General features: G+C 51.0%; 1 protein-coding gene and 1 long non-coding RNA gene across 5 annotated transcripts in view; one reads left to right on the top strand and one right to left on the bottom strand.

Annotated features, from left to right (window-relative positions):
* RBM33 (RNA binding motif protein 33) overlaps positions 1 to 1,318 on the bottom strand; it is a 140,501-nt gene extending 139,183 nt beyond the window's left edge. For all 4 annotated transcript variants that reach the window (XM_047850882.1, XM_047850883.1, XM_047850884.1 and 1 more), the window contains exon 1: positions 856 to 1,318. In XM_047850882.1, coding sequence (XP_047706838.1) covers positions 856 to 898 — 43 coding nt within the window. In that variant the 5' untranslated portion in view covers positions 899 to 1,318. The remainder of the gene's footprint in view (positions 1 to 855) is intronic.
* A 115-nt stretch (positions 1,319 to 1,433) lies between these two features.
* On the top strand, positions 1,434 to 5,067 carry LOC125147842 (uncharacterized). The gene is made up of 3 exons (XR_007145316.1): positions 1,434 to 1,592; positions 2,008 to 2,052; positions 2,798 to 5,067. It is a non-coding gene; the product is annotated as an uncharacterized LOC125147842 (long non-coding RNA).
* The last annotated feature ends 9,144 nt before the right edge of the window (positions 5,068 to 14,211 follow it).

Here is a 14,211-nt window from a genome sequence, read left to right as displayed (position 1 = left end):
TTTAGCCTCTCTCGGCGGGTTTTTTCCACCCTGCCACGCAAACGTCTCAATGCTTGGGCCAAAGTTCTAAGCAGGACACTGCGGCGTACTCGTAAGCAGGCGGTACTAAGAAGTGCCTCCAGGGAATACGCTGGAAGGATGTTTCAACGCGTATCAAATGCTTTTACTGATTCCACTTTACCGTCTTTGGGTTTCCTTCACCGAAGCTTTCGAGCGATAATTGCGAACTCACTTGCAAGTATTTTTCCTTACTAAAAAAAAAAAAAAAAAAAATAGAAAAAGAAAAAGAAAAAGCCTCGGCCCACAAATTGTGATTTCACCTGGAATTTGTTAGGCGCCCTGTCAAAACCACTGATGCTTGCGAAACAAGAGGAAACCGCCCAAAGGAACTGATCCGGTATCTACACCTTGCTTGCCCGGCTGGGTCGCGGTCCAACGCGGACCAAGCGCTAGCAAGCGTTCACTGGGCCACGGAGGGGTGCACGTAGCCGACCCGCGAGACGGGGTCACTCCTCTGCAACCCCCGGCTTCTGAAACGCCGCACTGCCCCACGCTCCCGCACAATGGGGGACACCCTCAGCGGCGCCTCTGCACCGGGCCTGAAATCCACCCAGGCCCGCCAGCAGAGCCCCTCCGGCGACGAGCCCGGCTCCCCGGCACGGCCGTCCGAGCGGCTCGCGGCCCCGGCAGGCCGGCCTCGCCGGCCGAGGCCCGCCGCTGCGTGCAGGCTCGACGGCGGAAGCCGCGGCACCGAGGCTCGCGGGCCCCCACGGCGCGTCGAGCGACGCGGGAGGCACGACGACGCGGGTTGAGGGAGCCCCGGCCCGTCCTCCCCGCGCGGGGCGCCTCACGTACCTCCGGCGCCGGCTCCTCCGCCGGCTCCCAGGGCGGCCGCCATGGTGCTCGCGGGCCCGGCCTTCGGGGTCGCCCCGCCAAGCCAGGCGGTGGGCCGCCGGCCGGCCGGGGCCCGGGGACGTGCGGCGGGGGGCGGGGGGCGGGGGGGCGGCGGGCCGGGACCGGGGAGGGGGCGAGACGGCCGGCGGTCTCGGCCACTCCGGCCCGGCTCCTCCGCAGGAAGAAAACAACAGACTATCGCAACATGGCCGCCGGCCCGCCCGCCGCCGCGGTGCACGCCGGGATGATGGCGACCAGCAGGGCGGGCGCGGGCCGCCTCCGCGGCGCGGCGGCTCCGGGACGCCTGCAGGAACGCAGGGCGAGCGCGGAGGGCGAGCAGGCGGGCGGCCGCCGCGCTCGGCCCCTGCAGCCGCAGAGTTTGCAGCGGCGGCGGGGGCGGTTGCCGGCCGTGGTCCCGTCCCGGGTTCTGTCGTACGACACTTTGCAGCAGTTGGCGCGGCGCTTTCCGGCCGGCGGCCCGCGGGCCGGTGGGCGGGGCTGGCCGCGCCGTCAAGCTCGGGCCGGGCAGGGGCGGGGCTTGCTCGGAGAGGCTGGCTGGAGCTGACCCAGAGCAGGGGAGCAGTCGGAGCCCGGGTCCGGAGGCCGGCTGCGGGTGCTTCCCGGACGCGCTGGGCGCCCGGGCCCGAGGTCCGCGGGAGATTGTGCTCCTGGGGCAGCGAAAACGGCCGGAAAACGAGGTGCCGTGAATGATATCAAGGAAGGGGCGTAGGGCTTCGGGAGACTCGTCTGCTTGTCAGCAGGTGGGGAATGGGGGAGGCTTGGGTGTAATGGGGTCGTGAAGTACCCACGAGCTGCAAACGTCGATTCGTTGACGGTGAAGGTGAAGGTATGGGGAAAGGAAGGAAAGGGCCATGGAGTAGAAAGAGGCTGAGCAGAGGCTCAGAGATGTCAGATGACTTCCTAGGGAGGGAGGATTGCCAGCAGTGTGTGCGGCCACGAGCGTCCTGGGGGAGACGGGTGCTCAAGAAGCAATCAGCTGCAAAGGGGAACAAGAGTCAGATGCAATGAGGACTTTGGGACATTTTCCTGAAGCTGTAGGGAGTATGGACAGATTTTAACAACAGAAGTGACATGACAAAATTTGTGTTTTAGGAAGATGGCTCTGACAGCAAGAAAGCGGATGGGCAGCGTGGAGAGGTAAGAAACCGGGTGCTGTGACCCATTAGTAAACAGCCGCCACGGTCCATGCTGGAGGTGGCTTCCCAGATGGGAACAGAGATGGGCATGTGACAAAACGTTAGTGATAGACTACATTAACTATAAAATTCTTTCAACTTTATATACGTTTGAAGTTTTTCATGATAAGTTGTTTGAAAAAATAAACTTTACTGGATTGGTAATTAATGCCACAGATACTCATCTGAAAGAGAAAAAAGGAAAAACAATTTTTAAAAGTTACTTTGATTCAGCTGCATGTAATCCCTGCAAAAACATGATAGCGAGCGTTGTAAGCAACCTGGAATAACCAAGTCTCCCTCAGAAAGCACATCAGCACATCCAGATTTAAAAAGGCTTGAACCTCTAATCACCTTGCATTACTTTTGAACTGTGGAGGGTGACATTTGTAACTCAGAACATGTTTTTCAAGATAGTTCCGCTGGTGATCATCTGCCTCCCCCTCCCACTGGTGATCTTGAGAAGGATGGTTCAAAAAACCAAATACCCAAAGATGAAACAATCTCATACGTACTTTGTAGCTATGTTATAATTAAGGGAAGACATCTATGTCAGTTATGAATGACCTAAAAATGAATTTCTCTAGGACAAGGCTCTAAATTTTTCATCACTAACTGGAAAAACTTGAGCCTGGACGCCTAATACGAGAAGATTTTGATACAGTACTGTGAGTAAAGGTTTAACAAACCCCCTTTCTTCTCTACAGACAGATTTCACTTTGGGTTGCCTCTTTAACTTGTCCTAGAAACCTGATGAAGTTACAACGTCAACTGTGTTATAAAACATCCTTGTTTGTGTCAGAAGTGCTCTCTGACTGGTACACTGCTTCTGGCTGGACAAAACGGAATCATCTTTAAACACCTGTCAGGAAGCCAGAATTTGAGGATCTCCCTTAACTGAGTTTGGGGATGTAAAAGGTAAATCCAGGCAACTATTATGAGATGTGCAAGTTCCCACGGTCTAGGATTCTAAGCCAGGGCAGTCCCGACGCCTTCATCTTGCACCTGAGTTGCATTTGGGGAACCACAGAGCAGCTCTGTGAGGAGCTCACGTGTGCTTACGTGGACTGCAAAGGGGAGCATCTCAGAATGCCCCGCTCCCAACGTGTGTTTTTTCTTTGACTTTTTAAATGAAGCTGCTGCCAGGTGTCGCATTACAGGAGTATAAATGGGCAACCTAAGAAGATCTCCTACTGAGCACTTAACAATGTCTTACATCTCCCCCTGGAAATCTTACAGGTTCTGCTTCGCTTTCAGTTAAAAGTGAACATAGAAGCCTTACTCTTCTGTCAACATGGACTGAAAAGTCTAGGGCCCCATCCTCCTGCTATAAGACAGATTTTGCAACAAAAAAAAAAAAAAAAATTGTTGGATTGCTGGGCTTTAGAAATTAAAACAAATCTCCAGGGGATCAAGAAAGAAGCAGGGAGGTGGGGGAGGGCGTGAGCTATAAATAGTGAGGGTATAAGAAAGGCAGGTTTCCCTGAGGGAAGGTACCCCCTGTTGGCATTGCCAGTAGGAAATAAGCTCTTGGGCCTCTGTGGTGGTGAGAATATGAATGTGAGGCTCCCGGTTTAAGCCAGAGATCCTGGAAGGCCTTCCTCACATTATGCTCCCCTGTTTTTCACAGTTTAAGATCAAGCAACTGTGGGGGGGGCCTGGGTGGCGCAGTCAGTCATACATCAGATTCTTGATTTCGGCTCAGGTCATGACCTCATGGTTCGTGACGTTGAGCCCTGCGTCGGGCTCTGCACTGACAGCACGGAGCCTGCTTTGATCCTCTCTCTGCCCCTCCCCCACTCACACTCTCTCTCAAAATGAATAAACTTGAAGAAAGAAAAGATCACAAAATACACAGGAGAAGAAACCACAATAATTGAGAGTTGAAAAAATATAAACTGCAGATTGCCCTCCCAAGGAGCTCAGATACTGAAATTCTCAGAAACAACACTACGTGAAATGTTTAAGGAAATGAGTTAAAGTGAGAAACCAGCAGGGGACCCCCATAGTGACCGGAGAGCCGCTCTGTATCGGTCCTCTTCTTTGCAGCCTTCTCTTCCGGAACAGTCTTATCCTCAAGCCATTAGGTGATGCCGGTGGTGATACCGACAGGGGCAGGGGAGATGGAGATGGCTTTGCTGACCCACATCTGAGAATCAGAACCCAGGCTCCTTACGAGCGAGATCAAAACGGGGAGGAGTATGTCCTTGCGGATTGGCAGGCTGGGGTAAGGAGTCAGCTTGGCAGGATGAGGCACTGGGGTCAGTGCGACATGGAGAGTCCCGGCCCGGGCAGGACAGGAGGACGCCACCCCGGGGTGGGGGCCGCGTGTGAGCTGGCTGTAGCAGCAGGCGGTGAACTGGGACATCAGCATGCCAGCGCTGTGGGAGGGCTTCCACGCTGCTGGGAGGTGGTGGGGCCCAGGAGGTCAGAGCTGGGTGTGAGTGGTGAGAGCATCTCCGTGGGCAGCAGAACCGCGGTGGGGACAGCCTGCCGCTTGTGAGCAAACAAACTGACCGCTCTCGCCGTGATGACCGTTCCTGGGACGGCCCGCAGGCGGGGCCAGGGTCTGCAGACAAGAGGGAAGGAAGGTAACGAGGTTGACTTATCTTCATGACTGTAGGTGATCTGTAGGAAGAGAGTTCTTGTCGGAAGTTCATACTGAGGTACTTGTCAGTGATGCAGCCTCAACTCAGAGGCTTATTCTCAAATGGTGCAAAGGAAAGGGTTTTAATTTACTGCATGTTGAACTTTTCGGTAAGTTTTTTGTTTTTGTTTTTGTTTTGCTTTGAAACAAAAAAAATATTAAAAACAAAAAAAAAGGGCTGAAAAGAATGTTCAAAAATGTAATTGCAGAGGCGCTTGGTTGGCTCAGTTGGTTCAGCATCCAACTCCTGATTTTGGCTCAGGTCATGATTCCACAGTTTGTGAGTTCAAGCCCCGCATCAGGCTCTTGTGCTGACAGTGTGGATCCTGCTGGGGATTCTTGCTCTCCCTCTCTCTCTGCCCCTCCCTGTTCATTCTCTCTCTCTCTCTCTCTCTCTCTCTCTCTCTCTCTTTCTCTCTCTCAAAATAAATAAATAAAAACTTTTTAAAAAATGCAAGGGGCACCTGGGTGGCTCAGTTGGTTAAGCGTCCAACTCTTGGTTTCAGCTCAGGTCATGACCTCACGGTTCGTGAGGTGGAGCCCTGAGTCGGGCTCTGCACTGAGCAAAGAGCCTGCTTGGGAGTCTCTCTCCCTCTTTCTCTGCCCCTCCCCTGCTCGAATGTTCTCTCTCTCTCTCAAATAAATAAACTTAAAAAATTAAAATGTAATTGTTAAATCGTGAAGGAATCATGGGTGTGTGCCTATGTCCAAAGTCATCAAATCGTGTACATTGAATATGTGCTGCTCTCTGTGTATCAACCATACCTCAATAAAGCTATCTTAAACATTGATTGTTGTAGTAAAAATCTCGAAAGAAACGTTAAACAGATGGCACAGCTGATGAGGGGATTTTAGTTAAGGACAGGTAGGATCGCCTAGAACATACCACAGAGAGGAAAGGTGTGGAACAGTGGGACTGAGAGGTTCGGAAACCAGGAGGGCAGAATAAGAGTGTCCGACTGGAGGTCCTCGGGAGAGAACAAAGAGAGTGGAAGAGAGGCGGTATGTGTCAAGCTGATTTCCGAGAGTTTTCGAGAACCGATGAAAGATGCGAGTCCACAAATACAGGACCATCAAGTAAGAAAAGTTCAGAGACCTCTACACCTAGATTTACACGTAGTGCAACAAAAAAGTATCCGAAACAGAGAAGAGCCTGAGAGTAAACAAAAGGGAACCGCCACCCGGGGTCACGATGGAGCAGTTGGGGCAGACGTCCCCCACATCCTAACGTGAAAACCGGACAGATGTGAGGCAAACACGCTTCCGACCTTGGACCACAGGCAGCACAGAGCTGCCGTCACCGAGAGAGAGGGCGCCACCGAAGCGGCCCTCGTCCAGCTTTCTGCCGGGAAGCACTTTCTGGACCGGGAGGGAGGAGGGGAGACCCCAGTAAAACACCGACATCTTAACGACTAGAGAGGTAAGAGTTTCGCGGGGCTGACGTGGGGCGTTTGTAGGGCTCCGTGCTGGAGGCAGTGGCGCTGTGTCCAGAAGGAGCTCAGAACTGTGCAGGGCGTCGCCCTGAGAGCGTGGCTGCAGGGTTACCCCCTGCGAGGAAAGGAAAGTGCCATAAGGGGAGCGGCTCCCGGAGCTCACCCCCCGGTCCCCGTGGCCTCCGTGGGCCAGTCTCCACGGGTCCTGAGCTGTGTGCGTCCCTCTTCAGACACGACTGTTCCTCCGGCCCCTCGGCCGCATTTCTCGAAGTGCGGTCCATCAGTTTAGAAATGTGCTTTACGGTCGCTTCTGGGTCCTTGTCAGAACGCAGATTCCTAGACTTCGTGCCAGTTTCGCCAAGTTCTGACTTCTGGAAGTTCGGTCGGGAAGTCACTTCCCCGGGTGCCGTCTACGCTCACCTGAGGATAAGCCGCTCCCACGGAGGCGTCAGCGAAGCTGGGAAGTGTTAGGTTAACTCGCCTTAACTTTCCTTCGCTGCTCCCGCGCGGACGTCTGCTAGGAATGGGGATTGTGCCGTCGTCGAGGGGCCGCCTGCTTCCTTCATTTAGGATTTCAAGCTCAGGAACCTAGGGAGACGGGGCCTCTGGGAAACGCTTCTGCTCGGTGGCAACCTCAGGATGGGCGTTTGTGCTAATGGAAGTGGGGTCGGGGGAGGTGAGCGAAAGAGGCTCGCTGGGTGTCCAGAAGGCGGAGGAGCGCTGGGCCAGTTCCTCGGCCTGCGTCCGTGTCGTAAGGTGTGCATGTGGCCGGGTCGTGCCGGGGAGAGGGCGCAGAGCTGAGCCCTCGGGAGGACCGACTGCTTCCGGCCAAGGCAGAAAAGCCGGCGGAGGCACACCTTGTGTTTAAACAGCCCCTTGTCCCCGGGGAGCTCGGAATTGACCTCGTTTACCCCCGTGGAGCCCCTGTGGTGCAGGCCTACGGGTGGCCTCGCCTTACCTGTGAGAAGCCTCGCAGGGAGGCTGGTGGCTCACGGGTCACTAAAGGATTTGATGGTGCCCCTCCACCCCCACCCCATGAGCGCCCTCCCTTCCCACCTCCCTCGGGGCCCTGCCTCTCCCGGAACTTCAGCAGGACAGACAGGCCCTTCTTTCCTCATGTGTACCTGTCCGTCCATCCAGCCGCCCCCGCTGGGCCTGAGCCCCCACAGTTTTCACAGTCGTGCTCCTGACCCTTTAGAGGGGTGGTTACCACTACCTATGAACGTGAAGCTTTGTCTGCACCCCGCTCGAGCCAGAAAATAAGCCATTTTAAGGTGTGTTTTTCCCTTAGTCTGTTTTTCTCTCATTATTAAGAACATTTTTTTTAAGTGTATTTATTTATCTTTAACAGAGAGAAGGGGAGAGAGAATCCCAAGCAGGCTCTGTGCCATCAAGGCAGAACCCGATGCGGGGCTCGAACCCGTGAATGGTGAGATCATGACCTGAGCCGACATCGAGAGTCAGATGCTCAACCTACTGAGCCACCCAGGCACCCCGAGAACATTTTCTTTATAAAAATCTTAAAAGGATGTCAGCCTGGGCGCCTGGGTGGCTCAGTCGGCTGGGCGTCCGACTTTGGCTCAGGTCACGATCTCACAGCTCGTGAGTTCGAGCCCCGCGTCGGGCTCTGTGCTGACAGCTCGGAGCCTGGACCCTGCTTCAGATTCTGTGTCCCCCTCTCTCTCTGCCCCTCCCCTGCTTGCGCTGGTGCTCTCTCTCTCTCTCTCAAAAATAAACATTAAAAAAATCTTAAAAGGATGTCATCCTAGTGCATACTAAGAGTAAAATATTCGTTTTGAAGTGGATGATTTTAGATGTAAAGATGTCAAACAATGCATTCAGTGATGCCACCTGGAGTAAGCACTGAGATGTCAAATACGCACCTGAACCATCTCCTGTGGGACAGTGTGCAAGCCGAAGGTGCCAGGTCTCACAGCGTGCTTGCATCTCCGTCGCATCTAAGTGTAAGCGCGAGATGGTAACCGATCAGTGGATGACAGAGCTGTGGTAAGTCTGATCCTCATTTCCAGTGTGGGAGCAGAGCTCCGCGTCAAAGACAGCCCCACTTCTTAAGTACAAGTTCGCTACGGAAACCACAATGGCCCCAGGATGTTTCCTTTGCTTGTGGTGACTCCACCTGTGATACATCACGTTGGCGATCGCGTTCCAGAAGTACGTTAACCGACGGACAGTGCCTGCGAGCGTCGCAGGTGGGGGCTGCCCCCTGCAAGCTGGTTGCCTGTTTCCTTCGCTGCTTTACAAATGGGAAGCAGGGACGGGAGCCACCACGGGACGTGCGAAGGACAGAGAGCAAGACAGTCTCCCACTTCTCGTGCAGACCACCCAGGAGGTAACACCTGTGTGGTCGCTTCCGTGTTGTGGAGAGTCGCGTGAAATCACCGCATAATACTAACGACAACGCTGGGAATTGTATAAAAGCAAATAAAATTGTGCTTACGAAAGCAGGAACGTTAAATCCCCTCTTAAATTACATCTTCTATCTGATTGCGAACATAACTGATCTTTCACCCATTGTCTGTTGCACGTTTGCTCCTAACATGACTTCAGGCTCCCACCTTCTTGCTAGCATTGTTTTCTTTTTCTGAGTCCAAGCTATTTGGGTTATCCGAATACTCAGGATTCTTACTTTACTCCCCATCTTGCCAGCTGACAAGTAGGTGCTTGTGCGCCCCCCTCGCCATTGGGTTGCCTTCCAGAGGGGAAGGACCCAGTTCCTGGTGTATTCACTGCCCACTGACCTGTGTTCACCCAGCCATCGTGTGCAGAGGTGTGCCAGACCTGGGGCTGGGCGGTGGAGGCGTGGAAATGACCAAGATGCCGCCCTGCCCTGGGGAGCCCTACCCAGCCCAGCGCCAGTCAACAGCTCTATGCAGTTGGCATGAGACCAGCCCAGTCCTGCAGTGACTCCGCAAGACTAAGTCATTAAAACACACCCCTACGGGAAGAAGAGATCCCTCAGGATAAATACGCCACATCCCAGAGCCGGTACTGCTGCTCTAAAAACCATAAATTCCTCAAATATCGATGTTTACTGGATAAAGAAATCTGACCATTGATTATTGCAACTGAACATTAAACTGTTGTCTGTCATTTTGACTAATGACAGATCTCGTGAGGCCACGTCTCCACGGAGCCCTGAACATTTCTCGGGAGCCTACTATGGTGTCTAAGCCCACGGCAGTCACTTACATGTCGGGACCTTAGTTTCCTTATTTATGCGTGAGGAACAGACACCAATGTGCCCCAAGACACTTAGCTCCATACCAGGAGCACAGTAAGTACACTGCAGAGTCCTGTGGCTTCGAAAACTTGAGGAAGGATCAATGTCATACCAAGGTTTCAAGACGAGAAACCCTTCACCCCGTTCCTTCGAGAATAATAGGATTATGAAACAAAGTACCTGATCGGCAGTAAAGAAACCGAGACCACATGAAAATCAAGGACTTGGCCAAGGTCACAGAACCTAGAAGGGTCTGAGCCAGGACCGACCCCCTGTGCGGTGGACATTCGTTCTAACGAGTTGGGGAGAATCCACCTCCTCTTTGGGGAATTGCTGTCTCTGACCTCACCCCAGCCTGCGGCTAGCGGGGGCCAATGGGTTGCTGTCTCCCCAGCCTTAGTGGTTGGCTGGGGAGACAGTCTGTGGGCCGTGTCTGTCCTGCAGGGAAACCCTGGGTTCAGAAGATGAGGACAAAGAGACAAGGATGAGAGTCCAAAAACACCCTCTTGCAACTTCAAAGTCACGTTAAGATAGCGTGCAAGCCAAAGAATGGGAATCTTCACCAGCAGAAAATGATAGGAAGGCAGATCGCCGGAGTCCAGGTGGAGGGTGAATACTGACCAGCTGTGGCACGTCTGAACAGCCCTGCCCAAAAGGCACTCACCAAATGTTTTCTTCAATTTTTCATTTAATCGCCTGCCATTTTAACATGCTACACAGAGCACTGGGAATGATACCAGCGGTGTTGGCCGTCTCTGGCCGGAGCGGTTTTTGTATGGCTAACACGATGAGGGACGAACAAATACGGGGTAACTGTAAGTAGCCAGAGGAGGGAAGGCAGTCAGAGGACAGCGTGGACGGAGGGAGGGGAGCAGGTCCAGGTGTGTGGTGTGTTGTGGTCCACGTCAGAGGGCGTACAGCCAAGCCATGGTTAGTCTTCAAGCCCTCAGCATTGAGAGGGATGTCTGAGCAGTTCAAAGATCTCCTTTTTAAAAAAGATCATGCGTTAAGTGTTTCGTTTGAGCTGAAAACCATTTGTAAAAACTTTTGCCGCTAGAGTTAGTATTAACGTTTTAAACAATCGTAACCATCATGGTGAGGTAACCCAGTTTATACGTTGGGAAACCACTGATAAATCTCTCTCGTTGACCGATGTTGGAACTTAGGAAAAAATGTCAATGTTTTGATAAGCATTTGCCTAATAGAATTACATTAATTCAGTGGGTATGGAAGGATTTTTTTTTTTTTAAGATTAAGAAAAAAAACAGCATAAAGGCAAAGATCAATAAATTTGAGCTTGTTTAATTTGAAACTGCTCTGTATCTAAAGATACCATTTAGGGGTGCCTGGGTGGCTCAGTCGGTTAAGCATTTGACTTCAGCTAAGGTCATGATCTCACGGTTGAGTTCGAGCCCGATATTAGGCTCTGTGCTGACAGCTCTGTGCCTGGACCCTGCTCTGGATTCTGTGTCTCCCTCTCTCTCTGCCTCTCTCTCTCTCTCTCTCTCTCTCTGTCTCTCTCTCTCTCTCTCTCTCTCCCTCTCTCTCTCTCTCCCTCTCTCTCTCTCAAAAATAAAATAAAAACATTAAAAAATAAATAAAAAGAATAAAGATACCATTTAAATGTGAGAAGACAAGCCATAAGCTAGGAAAAGATATTTGCACTACCTGGGATGAACAAAGGATCAGTACCCAGAATATGCACGTATCTCTTACTATAAATCTATTATAAAAAACAACAAATACTCCAATAGAAAAATGGGCAGAGGGCGTAAACGCAGAGATTAAGGGGGAGGAAACTCTGATGGCTAATAGTACAAGAGGCGGGTAAGCCTCACCGCATATAAGGGTTACACAAATTGGAAGAAATTCACACCTGTGTCATTGGTAGAACTTCAAAAACAGGACGATACCAAGTCTGGTGAGGACGCGATGCCGGCTGAAGCATGAACTGGAGCAAGCATTGGGGAGAGTAACCTGGCCGTATCTCGTGAAGTTGAGCAGGAACATTGTCCTCCACACAGCAATTTCACTGCTGGTCACATGCCGCCAAGAAATTCTTGCACGTGTGCAAGAAGATGTGAATCAGAGCGCAGTATTACCTTACAAAACCTGACATAACCCCCAAACCCATAAAAGCATAAAACAAGCACAGTGTCTAAATATACAACGACAAAGGTGGAATTGGTGAACCAGAGCAACGTGTACCAAAATGGAACAATCTGGGGATAGTGTTGGGGGGAAAAAAAAAAAAGGATTCATGTATGGCTACATCAAGCTAAAAAGCATCCGCACAGCCAAGGAAACCATTAGCAAAATGGAAAGAAAACCTACCGAATGGGAGAAAACAATTGCAAATCATATGTCTGATAAGGGGTTAATGTCTAAAATATATAAAGAACTCCCGTAACTTGGAGCACCTGGGTAGGTAGGTCGGTTAAGCATCCAACTCTTGGTTTCAACTCAGGTCATGATTTCGTGGTTCATGGGTTCAGGCCCCATGGCGGGCTCTGCTGGATCTCAAGCTGGATCCTGCTTGAGATTCTCTGCCTCCTGCTCTCTCTGCCCCTGCCCCCGCCAAAGTAAATAAACATTAAAAAAATAAGAACTCATATAACTCAATAGCAAGAGAAAAAAAAAAAGGAAAGAAAACCCCCACACAAGTAATCTCATTAAAAATGAGCAAAAGATCTGAATAGATATTTCTCCAAAGAAGGCATCCAGATGGCCAACAGACACATGAAAAGATGCTCAACATCACTCATCATCAGGAAAATGCAAATCAAATCCACAGTGAGCTATCACCTCACACCTGTCAGAATGGCTAATACCAAAACCACCAGACAACAGGTGTTGGCGAGGATGTGGAGAAAAAGGAACCCTTGTGCACTATTGGTGGGAATGCAAACTGGTGCGGCCACCGTGGAAAACGGTGTGCAGGTTCCTCAAAAATTTTAAAATAGAATTACTGTACGATCCAGTAATTCTGCCACTAGGTATTTATCTGAAGACAATGAAAACACTAACTCAAAAAGATACATGCAGTTCTGTGTTCACCGCAGCATTATTCACAGTAACCGGGAAATGGAAAAAATCGTCTCACACACACACACACACACACACACACACACACACACACACACACTGGAATACTGTTTAGCCACAGAAAAGAACGAAATCTTTCCATTGGAGACAACGCACACCTCCAAGGCATCGTGCTCAGTGAAATAAGCGAGACAGAAAGACAGATACCATGTGATCTCTCTTATATGTGGGATCTGAAAACAGCAACAACAGCTCATTGATACAGAGAATAGACTGGTGGTTGCAAGAGGTGGGGGTGGGGGCACGGGACAAATGGGACGCTGCTGTGGGTGGTTTGTGTTGGTTTTTTTTTTTTTTAGTTTGAATAAATTGAATAATTTTTAAGATTAAAATATGTACAATGAATAAACTTTCATATAAAGCCAAACTGTGAAGGGGACGCACAGGCATGACAGATGCTCTATGTAGGGCACGTCATAGGGAGGGACTGCGTGAGTTCCGTGTGTTATGCTAGGTGTGCCTCTGGTATATCTCTAAAACAAGAATCTTTAAAGCCTATTGTATGGGGCGCCTGGGTGGCTCAGTCGGTTGAGCGTCTGGCTTCAGCTCAGGTCATGATCTCACACTCCGTGAGTTCGAGCCCCGAGTCAGGCTCTGTGGTGACAGCTTGGAGCCTGGAGCCTGCTTCAGATGCTGAGTCTCCCTCTCTCTCTGCCCCTCCCCCGCTCACACCCCGTCTCTCTCTCTCTCTCTCAAAAATACATAAACATGAAAAAAAATCTAAAACCTATTGTGTGCCTGAAAGACCACTTCTTAATCAATCAGGCTTTTCTATGTCTGTATGCTCGTAGAATCTTCTAAACTGTGGATTCCTTCCCATCACCATGTCTCCTTTTCCACGGAGCAATCAGAGTGACATTCTATTAGAAGTTGGGGTTTTTTAGTTAAATATGGGAATAGGATGGAGACAATTCATCAGGCTGTTGGCTTATCAGCTGGATACTGGTTTTTAAGATTAATTTGAGGGGCACCTGGGGGGCTCAGTCAGTTGAGCGTCGACTCTTGATTTTGGCTCAGGTCATGATCTCACAGTTTGTCAGATCGAACGGCACTTGGAGTTCTGCGTTGACAGTGAGGAGTCTGCTTGGGATTCCCTCTCTCCCTCTCTCTCTCTGTCCCTCCCTCCCCTCAAAATAAATACACATTTTTTTTAACATAATGTATTAGAAGGAACTGAGGTCTGCATGGTGGAGGTGTGAAAGTGACCCCTCAGCCTCTCCTCCAGCGTTTTGAGCACCACCCCCCTTCACACACACACGCACACACACCCACATGCTCGCATGCACACGCCTCCTGATAGAACCCAGTGTCAGGGTCCGCCTTCATTCGGCTTCTGGGTTGGGGAGGGAGTGGCCTGGAGTATTTTTCAATCCACAAATAGTAGCCCTCTCGAAAGGAATTCCTGTAAACATTAACACCTGCCCCCTCTACCTTTCCATGGGTTTTTATGTGTGTGTCTCAGATAGATTGACCCCACAGGGCACCGCCCAGCTGGTCCACCCTTGGGGCGCTGTCTCTACCAGATTTTGCCACTGCACAATGTTTCCCTTTGTCATTAAGAAGTGTCCTGTGGGGAGATACTTTGAGACTATGTAAATATTCCGTTTCTAATCACGCACTCACTAGTTTAGCCTCCATTTATGATTTTCGCCTGAACTAAGTATCATTATGTTGGATGCCAAATGGTGCTTTTAA

Source organism: Prionailurus viverrinus, chromosome A2 (genome assembly GCF_022837055.1).
Source record: "Prionailurus viverrinus isolate Anna chromosome A2, UM_Priviv_1.0, whole genome shotgun sequence".
NCBI classification, from domain to species: domain Eukaryota; kingdom Metazoa; phylum Chordata; class Mammalia; order Carnivora; family Felidae; genus Prionailurus; species Prionailurus viverrinus.
Note: the sequence above shows the minus strand (reverse complement) of the source record. Positions and strands in the feature narration are given on the sequence as shown.